Below are 17582 nucleotides of genomic sequence, written 5' to 3' on the forward strand. Positions count from 1 at the left end.
GTTTTGCATGTTGAGTATCCAATATAAGAATGCAAAAATCAAGAAGGAAACTCAGAATGGAACTTTTAAGCAAAATATGAGTTCAGATTCTCAGCTGGCATAAGCTGATAGAGCCCAATTGAACTCAAAGAAGCTGTGGTGATTGATACCACTTGAGGATCTGGCACATTGTTGTCGAGAAAGAGGTATTTCAAGGAACCTTGAATGCTACAAGTACAAAAAATATTGCCATTAGTTGTATTTTCAGATCAGGAATGAATAGTAATAGAAGGAGTCATCCTCTGTGCAGCAGTCGAAAAAGGTGATTTTGAAACCAAATCCAGGCTGGAATACCCAAACTATTTTATTGTACTCTGGTAGTCTCTCTTTCCTTTAGAATTCATTCAGGGTACATTAAACTTTTATAGCACTTTTACAGACTGTTTAAGTTGTAATAATATTTTAAATGCTAACTACTATTAAAAAAATTTCAATTATGTAATTTGGCTGGAGTCAGATTGTTCTTTTGGAGAAAATTATACTGACTGGTCACTTCTGAAAATGCATCATTGATTATTATTTTAGGAACTGCTAACAGTGCATGGGAAAATGAATAAAGTGTTGTGTTGGAGAGCTGCCAAAGATGGGATGTTCTAATACAAAGGACCAACCCCAGTAATTTTGCTGTGTATACCTTGTGGCTAGGCTGGCAACTTAAAAATGTCCAGATGAAGACAGCACAGGGTGTTTTAATTTTTTGACACTAACCATCTAGCATTTACAGTATATGTTTCTGTCAGTCTCCCCACAATATTTATTAATCTGAACATTTTAATATTATCTGTAGCCATTTATTCATTTTAGCTAGAGGAAAAACAGATATATGGGCATGTGATTAAATTTCATTGTGTCATTAAAATCCTACATGTGCTCAATGCATTTAATTTCAAAATGGTTTTATTTACAATTTGGTATTTATGTATTTATTTATTTATTTCTAGTTTCTTTGTTAATTCATCCTTTCTTTCTTTTATTGTTTTTTCCAACAGCTCGATCATGTTGTCCGCCAACGTAGCCTGTCTAGTTTGGAACTGTTCCTCTCATGTGCACAGAAGCAATTAAGCATTTTATTAAAGGAAGAACCAGTCATTTCAGAGCACAAGGGTGAAAGTGACAATGTAAACAGCAATGAAAACATGTGATACATGATTCTACAAAATTATTCTGCAAATTACAAACATCTCTCCTTTTTAAAATATGTGACTGTATCATTTATCAAGACTGACATGAAGCAATGTTTAGTAGAAACTTACGTGCAGGTGACTTCATTTGATTTTTTTTAATCATTATTATTGGTTCACAATATTAGAAATAAGAAAATCATTCGACGAAATTCTCAATATTAAATTATGCCTTAATTGTCATCTTTGTAACCTTCAGTGGCCTATTATCAATATAAAAGACAAATGAAGTTGTGATTACAAGAGATGTCATCATGTGTCCATATATTTTATTAGTATTTTGATACAGGAAAAGGCTGTAATTTGGCCCCTGATTTAGCAAAGCACTTAAGTGCATATGAAAATCTATCTGCATCCCTCTAGTGCACGATCAAGTGCATTGCTGCAATGGGGGCTTTAGAACTTTATTTATCACCACCTTTGTTATTTACCATCACTGTCAATACTGAGTCATAGGAATGCTGCTTAACATTTTTTTAAATTGTTTCTGAAGATCAGTCTAGCTTCTGAAAAGGAATATTAAAAAAACCCAAACACTACATCTTTTTACACTAATTCAAAAAAATCGTTTGTATTGTTAAAACTGTGAAGTATATGTGAAGTATATTTCTCATTTCTGTTCTCGAAACATACTGTGATTCTAAAAATCAATTTTTCTCATTAAAGTGGGACTTCAGTAATTTACTTCAGTCATAGGAAAGGATACATTTAAATAATTAGAATCAGCTGCTGCACTTCGTATTTGGGCAGAATTCCCACTGACCCCACTGGAAGCTCCACATGAGTAAGGAGTGCAAAATGATGACCGTAAAGAGCCTGATTCAAAGCCAATTTGAAGTCAGTGAAAATTTTCCAATAAACTTCAATGTGCTTTGGAGCAGGCCCTTAAATTCTGACTCTGCTGTGGAGGTGGAATGCTGTAGTGGGGTACTATTGATTGTAGACCTGAGACCTTAGTTTGTTAGAATCAAGTAAAAAACAAGTATGTTGCTTATAATTATAAATGTAAATAAACGATAAGTGATATCTAACCTAAGTTTGTGCCTTGCTGGGGAATCATGGGTATGTATTCAGTACAATTTTTATTGTAATTAGACATATTTAGCCATTGACATTAATTAATTTGGTTTTGCTATGAGTAAAGCTGAGCAAATAACTTTTTTTTCCTTCAGTGGCTAAAACAAAATAGCCAAAAATAATTTTATTTGAGTTCACCTGAGGTGGAAAAAATTTTGTTGTTAAAACAAACATAAGTGGGACGGGGGGGGGGGGGGGAGGCAATCATTTGGGGTTGAACGAAATATTTTGTTTAGTGCCAAATAGTTTTTTTTCTGTTTAGCTTAGTTTTTCAGGGTGTTTTTATCTATTATTTTGGTTTTTAAATAAATCTAGCTAAATTATATTTTATCTCATCTCTGTACTTGGAACTGGTGCAACTGCTGCTGGAATATTGTGTCCAGTTCTGGTGCCCATGATTCAAGAAGGATGTTGATCAATTGGTGAGGGTTCACAGACTAACCACAAGAATGATTAGAAAACATATATTTTAATTCCATGAGGCTATTACTGTATCTATTTAGCTTAACATAAAAAAGGTTAAAAGGTAACTTGATTGTACTTTGTAAATACCTTATGGGAAACAAATATTTAATAATGGGCTTTTCTTCCTAGCAGACAACAGTGTAACTCAATCCAATAGTTAGAAGTTGATGCTCAACAGAGTCACACTGGAAATAAGATGTACATTTTGAACAATGAGAGTAATAAACTATTGGGACTGCTGACCAAGAGTCATGGTGGGTTCTCCATCACTAAACATTTCACAATCAACATTCGATGTTTTTTCTAAAAGATATCCTCAAGGAATTATTTTTGAGGCATTCTATGCCCTAAATTATAAAGGTTAGACTAGATCATGATAATGATACTTTCTGACCTTAGAATCTATGAATTTCAAGACAAAGCATCTCTTTGAAATGAGTTGAAAACATTGAACCAAGATACTTTTTTTCAGACAAAACTATTTGCTGAATTGATTATTAGTTTTGGATGACCTGTAACTGCATTTATTGATTAAATAACTTTTCATCCAAAATCTTTCACCCAATTCTAACTGCAGATGCATCCTTTTCATATATCATGAGCTTTCTTATTGCAATAAATAAAATCATGACATATAAAAATACACATCTAGTGAAGAAAGATTTTTTTTCTCGCTTTAGACCTTTTAAAAAAAATTCTATGTGCTTTATTTTGTATTTAAGTCTAAAATTACTCATCTCTTTTATGGACATGACTATCCCTTAAGAAATGAACATTGCTGATTTTATTGGTTGGTGTTTTCTACCTGCCAGTTTGAAAATCCAGTGTTCATGCTAATTCCTTGAGATTTGTCTTTCCATTTTTGTACTGAGTTACAGATTCAATCAGGTCAAAATAATTCTGGTTAGATAGGGAAAAATAGCCAAAAGGAATGGTTTAGATGAACAGGCTCATTCAGTTTTGATTGCCCACTCAGGCTCACAACAGAGTTATTTTCCAAGCCATCAGAAGGAGTCAATAACATCAGTGGTTGGAGCACTTTTTACTACTTGTGCCAAGTCAACAGCCTTCTTAGCATATTCACAACATGTCTCAGATGACACGTGATCACCAAATTTAATCTGCTGGTTGGATCATTAGCTTTCCTAGGCCAGGCCAGGTACTGATAGGTAGAGTGACATGAATGCTGATCCATATTCCCCCAGGTCAACAGTTTACAGTCTTCTTCTTTGCATATTCCCCCCTCCCTTGGAGGTGGTAATTCATGAATTTCTTAGCACTAAATTGGATTCCATAGGACTTCATCTTAATAGTTTAGAAAGTATAAGTATACAAAGTACAGCTGTTTACATCTTTGTGCCATATCTCACAGAACATTTTACCTGTCCTTATGGTCTAATCCAGATGCACTTAACATATTCGTTCTTCAGGTGATGTCCCTGTGGGTACTCCACTGTTGGTACCCGGTCATCCCCAGAGCTTACAGTTCGGAGCTTTTCCCTAGCAGTTTACTGTTGGGCCATGCAAGCGTGGAAGGCGGCTCACACCATTGGCGGTTTGACAGCTGCCTCATGCGCGGCCCAACCTCTCTTCTTCAGTTCCTCTCTTACCACCCTCAGTCTCAGACAGAGATCCTCAGCTATCTCTCTCCTCAGAGACATTCCCTTAGACTAGCACTTGCTTCTTTCAATTTTTGCCTCAGAATTTACCCTCTTTTTATTCCTTTCTATAAAACATTTAAAAAAAGATTTTTTTCCTTTCAGTCCTTTCGGACCACTTCAGAAGCAGCAGCTCCGCTTCTCCTCAGCCAGCCACCCTTCTCCTCTCCCCTTTCTTCCCTTACTATCTATTGTTTAGTGTGTAGCCGAGTTAGTCTGTACAGGATAAACTTAAAAAACAACAAATGCTCTGGTAGCACTTTATAGACTAAAAAAGCATGTAGATGGTATCATGAGCTTTCGTGGGCACAACCCACTTCTTCAGATGACGGGTAAAACTCTTGTCATCTGAAGAAGTGGGCTGTGCCCACAAAAGCTCATGATACCATCTACATGTTTTTTTAGTCTATAAAGTGCTACCAGACCATTTGTTGTTTTTTTAAGTTTATTATTTTGTCAGAGAGTGGGCACTGGGAGAGAGAGAGAGAGAACATAAATAAATATAGAGGGGCAGAGGCTCCCACTGTTAACAGCTGATAACGGTGGGGAGCTAATTATAGCCTTCAGCCTTCTGACATCTCCTCAGCATGACACCTTTTAAGAAGTGTCAACAATGTAAGGAGCCTATGCCTACTTCTGACTGTATATGCTGCTTGAGTGAGCCATACTCATCTAAAAAATATGACCATAGCCACAGCTTGTCAGCCAGAAAGGACCTGGAGCTAGAGCTGGATGATACTCTTTGAAAAGGTGTTGCAGCCTTCAGAGAAACCTCAGTCTACCCGCTCTGTGGGAGATCCTGAGACAGAGGTACCTGTTAACCCCAGTAAAAGTCGGGGCAGGAAGCCTTCCCCCTCGAGATCATTGCCTCCTATGCTGACCCCCAGTGGGACCAGGGGATATGGGCCGAGCACCTTTACAACTGCGGTGCCAGCACCCACTACAGGCATAGTGACCGCAACAGAAGTGGGGCCATCACACTTGTTCTCGGCACTGGAAAAAACATGCTGCCACACATCGACACTGCCACCAACAGCGCTTACAAGCATAGCACTGGGATGGAGCGGGGAGCTGCCTGTCAAGTGATTCTGTAAGACTCCAGTACTGCCCTAGGATGGGCTGTCATTCTCACATGGCTCTCATGCCTCAGAGACGCTGTCAGATGGGCGACCATCAGTGCTCCCTCACCATTCTGACCTAGCCACCAGTAACCCCAATTTAACAACATGGGGTACCAATGATATATCTTTAAACTCTCTTCCCCTTTGAAGGGAGCCTTCCCTAGTGCCCCCTTCCTCTCGTTCATGCAGGGACTATACCAGGTCTCCATCACTGCATGAAGGGCTTCATTATTATGACCAGAGGAGTGTTTTCTCTTCACAACACTTCTCCCCAACCTCATCTGAACAATACTATTGTTACAATGACAGACCATTCCACACCCCATGGTATCCTGAATGGCACTATCCCCTCCCTCACTACCATTCCCGTTGGGCCCCATGGGAGCAGTGGGAATCCTGTAGACGCTCCGCCATAGAATCAGCTACTTCCTCGAAAGGGCTCCCTCTAGCCTCACCATCTCACACTATTCCCACCACAATTGACTCTGAGGAGGAGGAGTGTCACATCCCAGGGGATAACATCGATATGCAGATGCCTCATAACTCTCTGGGCAAAAATTCATCCTTGTCCCCAGAGGATGCTGTAATTCCAGAGGATAGTCATGCCTCTGATGATTTAAAACAATTCCAAGAGCTCTTCAAAAAGGTGTCCACCTCTCAGGAGTTCCAGCTCCAAGAATTAAAGGAGAAGCAACATTGCCTTTTAAAAAACATACACCCAGCTGCCCAGGGGCAAATAGCATTGCCAATTGACAAGGCGATTATGGAGGTATCTGATGACATCTGCAGACACCTGCTTCCATCCAACCAACCTGCAAAAAGCTGGACCACAAATACTTTTTCCCCCTAAGAATCTAGAATTTCTCTTCTCTCATCCACAACCAGATTCTCTGGTCGTGGACACAGCTAATCAGAGTTACATATACTTGGGCAGAAACAAGGAACTGAAGAGGAGGGGTTAGGCTACTTGTGAGGCAGCTGTCAAACCACCAATGGTGCAAGCCGCCTCCCACCCTTCCGAGGCCCAACAGTAAACTGCTAGGGAAAAGCTCCGAACTGAGGCTCCAGGGATGATTCGTCACCAATGGTGGAGCACCTATGGAGACTCAAACCTCGAAGGACAGTTGTTACTGCATGAAGTGAGTATCTTCCTCTTTTACTCTACAGATTTGTAAATGGATTATTATTATTATTTAGTTGTACAGTAGACATTACAGAGGTGCCAATCAGGACTAGAGGCCCATGGCTTTAAAAATATGGTCGCAGACCCAAAGAGTTTACATTTTAATTGGAAACAAGATTGCAAACAATGAGCATAACAATATGGGGAAGAAGAAATTAATATAATAGTAAAAACATCACGTGATTACATAGACGGATGATGTGCACAACTTACATTTCCTCTTGTCTTTCCCCAATGTAACTTACTGTTAGTGGTATGGATTCTTGCAGGTACTGCAGCAGAAGTGGATCTTAATGAGGAATTTGCAAAAATAAAAGGATGGTATCCTTACTGATTAGTTCCAGGAGGGCACTTTTTGCATATGTAGGCAGGTGTTTGTTGGAGACATTTACAATGCAGAGATTTCACTGGCACCCATTGTCTGTTTCTTCCACCAATTGTAACAATCATCCTCTTAATCTCAACACTTGGAATATCTCAGACTCTGACGGTTGCAGGTACTTTTACCTTTGACAGATTTAGTTCCTTTAATCTCTCTCTCTCCAGTCTCCAAGCAAAACTGATTGTCTGCTACTGAAATCAGGGTATGTCTACACTACCCTCCTAGTTCGAACTAGGAGGGTAATGTATGCATACCGCACTTGCTAATGAAGCCCGGGATTTGAATTTCCCGGGCTTCATTAGCATAAGCGGGGAGCCGCCATTTTTAAATCCCCGCTGCTTCGAACCCCGTGTAGCGCGGCTACACGGGGCTCGAACTAGGTAGTTCGGACTAGGGTGCCTATTCCGAACTACCGGTACACCTCGTTTCACGAGGAGTAACGGTAGTTCGGAATAGGACCCTAGTCCGAACTACCTAGTTCGAGCCCCGTGTAGCCGCGCTACACGGGGTTCGAAGCAGCGGGGATTTAAAAATGGCGGCTCCCCGCTTATGCTAATGAAGCCCGGGAAATTCAAATCCCGGGCTTCATTAGCAAGTGCGGTATGCATACATTACCCCGCTAGTTCGAACTAGCGGGGTAGTGTAGACATACCCCCAGTGACAAACACAAATCAGAATTAAACCACAGTCATGTAAAATCAAATTGAGGATTTTGATTGGATTCACAACTCAAGTCTTAAGGGAAAAAGAGCCACCCAATATATAAGCTCTGCAGCATGTAACTGTATGAAACCCCCATCTGCCAAAACGGTTTTTTACATTATTTTTTCATCACTTCGTCACTGCAGTAGAACAGAGTGGTCTATAATGGCATTTGTTTTTTTACCAATTATAGGCATGGGATATCACACGGAATATCCGTTTTGTTTTGTTTTGTGTTTGTTTGTTTGTTCTGAAACATATGTAAATATACAATAGATTAAGAGTCGGATGGAACTTTGTCTGCCTCTTTGAGAAATTGCAGTCATCTTGATGAAATGTACACTTCTATGGTCAGCCCAAAATTTTTCCTAATTTTAATATTATAACTTATTACGTACAGTAATTTTGGCAATCAGCTTCTGAAAAACAGGATGTTAACCGGACTCTTAAGAGTTGTACAGAGAACAACCAAAAACATGCATATCAGTGAGATTCAATCTTAAAAAACTAATTTGTTTATCAATTTTATTGCTAATAATCTGTAATATAGCTTGGACTCACTGATCTGGCACCCTCAGGACCTGACTGGTCCTGAATGAAGGGATTTGCCAGACCAGGGGAAGGTCCCTCCTCTTGTGGCTGTGCTGCTGCTGGACTAGGGCTCCAACCTGCCCCTGCTGCTACCTCAGCTTCCTGGGGATCTCCCCAGCCCCGCTGCTGCTGGGACTGAAGTACCATGGCCAGAGCTCTGCAGCTGCCTGGCTCCACTACTGGGGCCAGAGCTCTGCAGCTGGGGCAGAGGGCCGGAGATAGAGCTCCATGGCCTGGGCTAGTATTGAAGTTCCCTGGCCACCAAAGCCAGAACATGGCTGGAGCTCCAGGGGTGGGGACAGAACTCCTGGGCTGTTGCTGGGGTTGGAGCTCACTAGCCGGGGCCAGAGGTCCATTGCCACTGCCAGGCTAAAGCTTCCTGGCCACTGGGGCCAGGGAGCTCCGTTGGGGCCAAAACTCTCTGCCATGCCATCCATCCTCCCTCCCACGTACACACTCTAGGTTCCCAGCTGACTTGCTGGTTCCCCTTCGGTGCTCCTGCCCCACTGCCAGACCTCCCTCTTCCTGGCCTTTGTGCTCCAGGAATATTCATGGTCCATGCCAGACAACTGATGTTGCCAGACCAGGAAATCCCGGTTAAGGGAGGTACAACCTGTACTTGTTACACGTTGTAAGTGTTAAAAACAGTCATGTGTAATGAAAACTGGCTAATAGAGGCTGGCGGAGCCCTGGGCCCTTTGTAGCATGCTCTGGGCAGCTCTGAGGGATGCCTGGGGATTGGGGACCATGACACAGAGCCCCAGCACCGCCTGTTCTTCCCAAAGTCCCGCCCCTTCCAGGAATGCAGAGCCGCCCCCCTGACTGCAGGGAATCAGTGTTAGGCTATTTCTTACTTAACACGTTCATTAATTATCTAAAAAATATTTATGTGCATACTGCTATTCCCACCCCAACCAGGATCTTAATGTATGTTTCTAGATCAGCTACTGGTTCTTTCATATAGAAACTTCTAGGAAAGGGTCATGTCTAGACAAGATATTTTCCAGAGGCATTCTGTGTGCTGTCTGCAACTACAGTAACAATGAGCAAAAGTTTGAATATAGTTCTGGTCTAGGAGTTGAGCATGGCACTTAGATTCCATCACTGATTTTGCAGCAATTCTAAACTAAAAGTACATGTTGGTTAGTTTCAGAGGATGAAGACCGTGTTAATTGTTTTGAGACTTTGATGTTCGGATTGTCATTTATTCTATTGGTCCATTAGGCCATCTGAGGCTCCTGCAGTGTTCTCTTTGACCTACTAACATGAAAACTGTCAACCACTTTGTCCATGTTAGCTAAGACTTGCTGAAAAGTATATACACCTTTTTCATTAGTTTAGCTGCACCATGAGACTATAAAGTGTCCTGGTCTTTAAATGGTCACACACACAATTTCCTCCCACTTTACGACCACTTTTGCTGCTTGAGCAGTCTTAAATGGACTTAGTGCAAATGGGAGAGAAGTTTTTAAGAAGGAAGAGGACAGTATGGCAGTAATGAAAATTGATCAGAAAATTATAACCACTTCAGCATTCTTTTTTCCTCCGGGAATTTGATATGGTTTATAATCATGCAACAGAATATTACACAGTTTGAGAGGCATTTTTCCCTGTATATAATTATAGCCTTTAGTATTGAGCACACTTATCAGTTTAGATTTAATAATGTTTTCTCTCCTTTACTTAGTCCAGGAATATTGATCTAAGGCTCCAAGAAAGAGGGATTGCACATTAATAAAGCTAGACACAGATTACAAGAAAACTGCCAGTTCTACCCCTGAATAGAGATTTTAAGCCATATTCCGCTATGACATAGCTTCATTGAAGATGATGGAGTTGTGCCCACATACACAAGGTTTGAGTTTGTCCTTAGAGAATATAAGTTTCATTAGCTAATGGAAGGGGTAGGGGGGCGTGTAATTTTTTTGTTGTAGACATTACCTAACCAGTTCATTTGCCGTGATGATGCAGTATCTAAAAATAAATAAATAAATAAAATGCCTTTACCATCTCACTTGTAGAGCAAAAGGTCAGTCTTATTTTATACCATTTGCCACATATGCACATGGCATGTTTTTATGATTACTACATTTCTATGGGAAGAATCACTAACATTACTTTATAAAGGCCTACAGTAGCATCTCAGGAGCAATGACGCTCAGTTGAAGGTGCAAGTGACATTGTGGTATTTGGCAACACAAAATAAAGATGATTCATTTTTTTCTTTTGGTCTTCTCTGTTCCAGGGTGGGTATTTTAAACTTGCTGCATAATTTTTCAGAAGAATCATTTCCTGTGATAGATGTGGAATCTGTATTTTTAATGCCTTACATAATGCCTGTGATATTATAGCTATTTTAATGTCAGAGATTCATATGCGTTTACATAGTCAGAAATGTGAAAAATTAGAGTCTAACTTATAAAACCAGCATTTTTAAGATTCTTTCCATTGTCCTTCATGAGTAATCTGATACACAAAGGAAGGATGAATGAATAAACACTTGTGCTCTTTCATTTTTTCCAATGGTACTTTTAAACAGTTTGACAGTTAATCCTTGTAAAAAAGCAAGACAGAGTTTTATAATGAACATTTCTTAGCATTTCATTGAAAATTGTTTGCTCTAATTTTTCTCGTTTGTTCCAACCCCTTCCAGTGTTTCTTTTTCTGTAGGTGTATTGAAATCCCAGATCAGTCCCTCTCCCTATCTTTTCCTAGAGTTATTTCTCCTTCACCCCACACATATAAAGGGCCATATTGTATCCCTCTGCACTTCTCTGCATTAATAATAACATCAAAGCTTCTGAACAAATGAAAAGCAAAGTTTTGTATTTCCTGATTCCACTCTGTGAGGTTTCCAAAGTTCCATGCCACTACCAAATGAGGCCATCTGTCAAGTAATTTAAAAACAGCCTGTCTGTATCAGGGTGGGGGACTTCAGGCCCAGGGACTGGATTCTCCATTTGGCTTTGCCATTCCACTATGGGGCTAAAGCACACAAAATCTACTACCCTTGCTCCGCTTCCCCCAAACTCTGGTGTGTCAGGGGCCACATCAATGATGATTTGGGGATTTTTGTTTCTTCCCACTTGTGTGCAGCCCCCAACTGATTTTTCTGTGTGTCATCAGCCCCCAACCCAAAAAAGATTCCCCACCCCTGGTCTATATAGTTTTTTGTAAGATTGGCATCACAGTGTCAGTAGCCCCTTCAATGGGACATGAGGCCAAGCATACCAGCCAATAATTAGCCGCTTCCCAGTCTGAGAGGACAGGACTAAAGAAGATTAGGCAATATCTTAATAATCACGGACCTTGTAAAAGTACTGAGAGTGAGTTCAGATCAGAGTTGGAAACACAGGGAGCAGGCAGCCTAGAGCCAGAAAGTGAGTCTGAAAGGTAACTGAGAAAGGGGCTGTGAACTGGGCCCAGAAAGTGGGCTGCAGAAAAATCCCAAAGAGCAGAAGAATCTTATTTGTTTCATATGTTAGCTACCCCAAAAGAGATTGTTTGTTTGTAATTTGCCCAGGCGAGGCGGGGGGACACTCCAGAAAAGATTAGTGTCTGGAAATCTAAGGAAACCAACCTCAGGGAGGAAATCTGAGGCAGAGATTGTTTTCCTGTACCAACAAGGAGTGCTGTAGGGGCAGCCACATCCTTTGGCAGACATTGATGCCTGACCCTGATATGGAGAGTCTCTAATTTTGTGGACATAATTCTATAAATGCCAGTTCATAAACATTTTATTATCTGATTGTGCGAACAACTAGCTTATATAGATCTTTTTAGTGAAATACAGGCACCAATAAAATCAATGAAAGTTTTAGTATTGACTTCTATGGAGGCAAGATTCTACCCCTAACTACTTAGTATGTGTATTTATGTATTCAACGTGGGCAGTTTTTTGTGGATGTAAATATATTGGGAGGGAGCAAAGGGGGTTTGGGTTGAGATCCTTTGAAGCTCAGGCCCTATGTTAAGCTCTTTGAAGCAGGAACTGTCATCTGTATAGTCGCTAGCCTGTACCTGGCTGAGGCCTCCAGGCACAACTGCAAAATAAATGTTTCATTAACAATAATGATGTGCATATACTTGCACATTCTTGACATAAGCTTCTGCTCCTCCAGTATGCTGTAAGTCAGTGGGCAGCCTGTGGCCCAAGGGCCACAAGCAGCCCATTCGGTTTCTATGTGTAGCCCATGAGGCATTTTGTTTACCATTGTCCACACACTGTGTTGCCAGATTCTGCTGATTTTTGTTTGCATTGTTTTTTCCTACTGCTATTACAAAAGTGACACACTTAAATAAGTGTATGTGGAGTGAGGTGCATGCTAGTTACAATATTGTGAGAGCCATGTGTTCCCTTTACATCCAATCAAAGCGCTGCTCTGGTTCAGTAGGCACACCCTGCAAATTCTAGGTACACAAGCACAGACAGCAAAACTAGCCTATCCTGGGGGAGAGTCTTGGTTACAACAATCTGGTGGTAACCTGAGATAAGGGAAAGCAACTCATGCAGCCCATTCACTAGCCTAGGTTGCCCCTGATTGCAGTAAATGATGTCAGTGCAGTGGCATTCCATGCTGAAGTGTAGAAATACCATTCACAACATCAAAATCATTCACATCCAAAAGGAGCCAGTATAGCAAGACATAGGGACAACTCTGTCTTAGTAATGAGCATGATGATAGAAAGTGCATGTAGAAAAAAGATAAAAGTATGGAAGCTAGTTATCTATCCCACAATATCACCAAGCAAAGATTAGTATGAGGTTCCCTTACACATGCATCATTTGTTACATTTTTCCCACAAAATGACCAGATCAATAAAGTATGTAGATGGGTGGATTGAACAATATCTGTAAGCAACTTCTTGGCTCAAACCTAGCTCTCAGTTAAACCAGTGTCCCCTAGTGAATTTGTCAGTGTCACCGAGGTGTAAATTACAACAGAAATGTTTGTGTGTGCTCCGTGGGTCAAGATGACTTCAATGGGAGTTGCATCCTATTGTAGAAGGACTAAATGTGGTCTATTGAGAATGTTAGTGTTAGTGGGAGCTTCTCTGGAGGAATATTGCATGGACATATTACTAACATCATATCATTCTGCTATGTTGATGGACACAATCTTCTTTTTGGATAGTTATGTGCGAATTAAAACCTTGATCTGTTTGAAAGAGAAATGGATAGTGATGTCTGCCCAGGTTAGAATGATTCTGGTATTGTGTCACAGTTGACATACAACCAGTTCATTGCCATGGGAATGAACAAGTTTAATGGCTAAGGACAGAATAACTTTCCATCTCACTATGTACCTGAAACTCTGTTAGCAACAAGTTCACATAACACAAGTAACCATAGAATTCTCTAGTGATATATAGAGCTTTTGAAGAGCATTAATAACTGCAGCCAGGAACAACATTAACTTGGACTCTGTTTGATTATATATGTAGGTTTTTCTGATCATTGTAAAACTTTTCTTAAATAAATTTATCCACAGTATCTCAAAAACACAGTATAATTTAGGGGGAGAGCTCAGCAATGTTACTGTACATCCAGGGTAGCAAGGATCCAAATAATGATTGTTTTGTCTTTTGAAAACCTAGGGCCAAACTTTTATTCCATTGACTTAACAGGACCAGGATTTCCAACTTTTTCTTTAAATATTCAAAATCTTCATACAGGAGAGACGTAGCAAACCAGTTTCCAACCTGCTTAGTTTAGCAGTTTAAAAATCAATATTTTAAAATTAAAATGTTTTGTTTAAATATTATTTCTCATGATGGTTAACCATTATTACAGCACATTGGAATCTGGTTTATAGCCTTTCGTTTTGGCTCTGCCAATGTCATAAATGACTTCATTACAGTTGCCTGCAGCACGAGGCTCAGAAATGTCCATTAAAAACTTAAAAATAGATTTGATAGATGATTACTCATGATGAGAACTGGTTCTGACTTTATGAACTTGTCCTTGTACAGGGCAAAATAGGTGCTCTTTTCTTTTAAATATAATAAAATTAGAGACCTAAACAGGTTTCTTTTTTATAACAAAAATGGTCTCTGTATGTAAATGTGGTTGCTCTTCTCTGAAAAGTGCCTCTCTAAAAATGGTTGCTTCTAACCCAGAAGAAAACAACTGCTGAAGATTGGATAGTTAAAAGGAAGCAGATAAGAATCAAAGGATCTGCTTCCTTTTAATTATCCAATCTACAGATGCTTATAGATTGCCAGTTCTGCCTACTTGTTTGTCCCTTTGATATTTTCATACCCTCTGCTCCTTTTTTCCCGCCCCCCTCCTTTTTTCCTTCCTCCCCTCTTTCTTCTCCCCTATTTATTCTAGGTCTGCACATCCTAAACTGAAAACTCTGGTCATCTGAAGAAGTGGGCTGTGCCCACGAAAGCTCATGATACCATCTACATGTTTTGTTAGTCTATAAAGTCTAGTGCTACCAGATCATTTGTTGTTTAAGTTTATCCTGTACAGACTAACTTGGCTAGCCCCTGAAGCTGTTAAGAAAGAGATTGTTACTCTAAACACCTAGAATTAGTTGATGAGTCTAAATTATACAAAAGAATGACTTTCATCATAATCCTCAATTTAGGGATTTGTTTGGTTTCAAAAACTAGCCTAATACCTCTAGGGAATGCTAAGCAATTATTCATTAATAATTACAAATAGGAAACTCCAAAGGCAACCCATTCAGGATACTCATATGGAAGAGCATTAAACAGCCTTACTCACATTCATTGATGTACATCCTGGGTGGGACAGGTTCTGCCATGTACATAGGGAAAAATCTATTTACCCATGTTTGTACAGTTCCTATGCCACAGGCCTGCTTCCCCTTTTGAACGGGCCTGAACAGCCAGAGGCAGGATACACCTCAAAGTAGGTGTGTAGTAATGGGCATGGCAGTAAGCCCAGGAAGGCTTTTATACCTTCCAGAATTCCCTTAAGGGGGATGAGGCTCTACAGGCTGTACCTAATAGATCTGGTCTAGTTCTAAATTAAGGAGGAATCAGGATGTGTTTGAAGCCTCCTCCTTGAGACTTGGCTCAGTGGGAAGCTCTGCTCTGCTTCTCTTGCATATCCTTTAAGGGTCCCATCATTGCAGCATAGCTTAATGGGTGAATAATCCTTTGTTGTGATGGCCCTTGTGGCATGAAAGTCCGTCCTTTGGAGCCCACCTTTCCTCACTTTAAAAAGTGATTGGAAACTTTTTAAAGCTAGTCTCTGTTGATCTTTCTCTACATCTGTGAGGTTCCTCATTCCCTCAAACCCCCTTTTTAATTACCTTGTTTGTTTGATCAGCATTTTATTACATTATAAATCTTAAGCTATCTTATCTGTATTTCTTCTAAACTCCGCATGCAGCATCCAAATGACTTCTTCAGTAGGATACTCAGCTCTCTTGAAAATCAGGTCTCTTCTATATAAATAGGTATTTCAACATGGACTTAACAGTTTAATTTTAGACTGTCATGACTGCATTTCTCTCAGCATGTTATCTGTACATTTCAGCATGTCTCCCCACAGATTGACTGAGTATGCTCCTTTCTTGTTCCCTGCCCTGCAGGGGCTGAGCCAAACCTTCATAGTAGACACTTTTTTCATCTGCCAGCAGTTGCTATAGCACCAGATAGAGAAACTGAGAGCAGGGAGTCTCTTTTGTGTCTAACGCTTCCATTGCTGGTTCATGCAGCATGGAGGCAGAGCAGCAGCCTGACTGGAATGCAGAAGTGTGAAAACTGAGGGTCCCCAGGTACAGGAGTTTCACAGTCCTTGGTGGATAGGAACTCAGTGTATTTTCCTCCAATGCTACTTGGACTAGAACAGGGGTGAGAAAAAGCCACTCAGCGGGCTGGATCTGGCCTACATAGGGCTTTGATCCAGCCCACCCTACTATTCCAGGCCCAACCCATTAGCGCATTGTCTGGGAGCCAGAGCTGTGCGAGCCCTTTCAACTGCTTCTATTTAAAAGACTCGTGCCTTCCCTGTGGCTGGTAGTCAACAGCCTCAGGGAAGGCACGAGCCCTTTAAATAGAAGCAGTTGAAAGGGCTTGCGTGTCCCCAGCTCCTAGGCAACGCGCTAGCAGTGAGGCCAGGAACAGTGAGCCCTTTAAATACCACTTGTCATCACCTACAACCCCCAACTTAAACCTGTCCAACACATTATCAATAAACTACAGCCTATACTGGAACAGGATACCATACTCAAAGAGGCTCTGGGAGACAGACCCATAGTCTCCTATAGACAACCACCTAACCTCAAGATGATTCTTACCAACAACCACAGGACATACCACACTAATACCAACCCTGGTACCTTCCCTTGCAACAAACCCCGTTGCCAGCTTTGTCCACATATTCATTCTGCTGATACCATTATTGGACCTAACCAAGTGAGTTATAAGATCAAGAACACATATTCCTGCGCATCCAGAAATATAATCTATGCTATCGTGTGCCGAAAGTGTCCGTCTGCTATGTACATTGGACAAACATCTCAGACACTTCGCCAAAGGATTAATGCCCACAAAACAGATATCAGACAAGATCACAAAGAAAAAACAGTTTCTTGCCATTTTAACAAGAGGACACTCTCTCAATGACTTAACCACCTGCATTCTGCTACAAAGACCTTTTACATCTGCACTTGAAAGGGAATCCTCTGAACTGTCATTCATGTTAAAATTCGACACTTTCCAAAAAGGACTCAACAAACACTTGAACTATCTCACCCATTACCAAGATAGTTTCCCCAATTATCACCTCTAATACCATTAACTCACAAACATCCCACTCTCCCTACCTCTAATATCATCAATTCACAGACACTTACCTTCCTTCCTTCCCCCCCCTGCATCCCCCTCCTGTTCTGCAATGTGATTTGTCCTTTTCATATTTGTTCATTTTTTTAATTGTATCCTAACCCCAAGCATTCAAAAATCTTGATATTGACTTTAAAATCATGTGATGTTATAACTACGAGCTGCTTTTTTTTTTTTTTTTTTTTTTTTTTTTTGCCTTCTGGTTTTTGTTTTTAGGCTTTCCTGGGCAACAATGAAAGTAGAAAACTTTTTTTGTAAAAAGATTTTCATTGGATTACAAGAGATAGGGCTTTAAGAAAAACACTACAAAATCACAAGACTCTTGATAAAATCATCTTAAAAACACTAGCATGGATC

General features: G+C 40.4%; 1 protein-coding gene across 4 annotated transcripts in view; it reads left to right on the forward strand.

Annotated features, from left to right (window-relative positions):
• The window catches only part of CCDC91 (coiled-coil domain containing 91), a 519220-nt gene that overhangs the window by 368772 nt on the left and 132866 nt on the right, over window positions 1-17582 (forward strand). For 3 of the 4 annotated variants that reach the window (XM_075901383.1, XM_075901375.1, XM_075901350.1), the window contains one exon: window positions 1029-2251. The exons of the other annotated variant lie outside the window; for it this stretch is intronic. In XM_075901383.1, coding sequence (XP_075757498.1) covers window positions 1029-1181 — 153 coding nt within the window. In that variant the 3' untranslated portion in view covers window positions 1182-2251. Of the gene's footprint in view, window positions 1-1028; window positions 2252-17582 lie in introns of those variants that run through there. 4 annotated transcript variants of the gene reach the window in all.

This window comes from Pelodiscus sinensis, chromosome 1 (assembly GCF_049634645.1).
Source record: "Pelodiscus sinensis isolate JC-2024 chromosome 1, ASM4963464v1, whole genome shotgun sequence".
Classification (NCBI taxonomy): Eukaryota; Metazoa; Chordata; order Testudines; family Trionychidae; genus Pelodiscus; species Pelodiscus sinensis.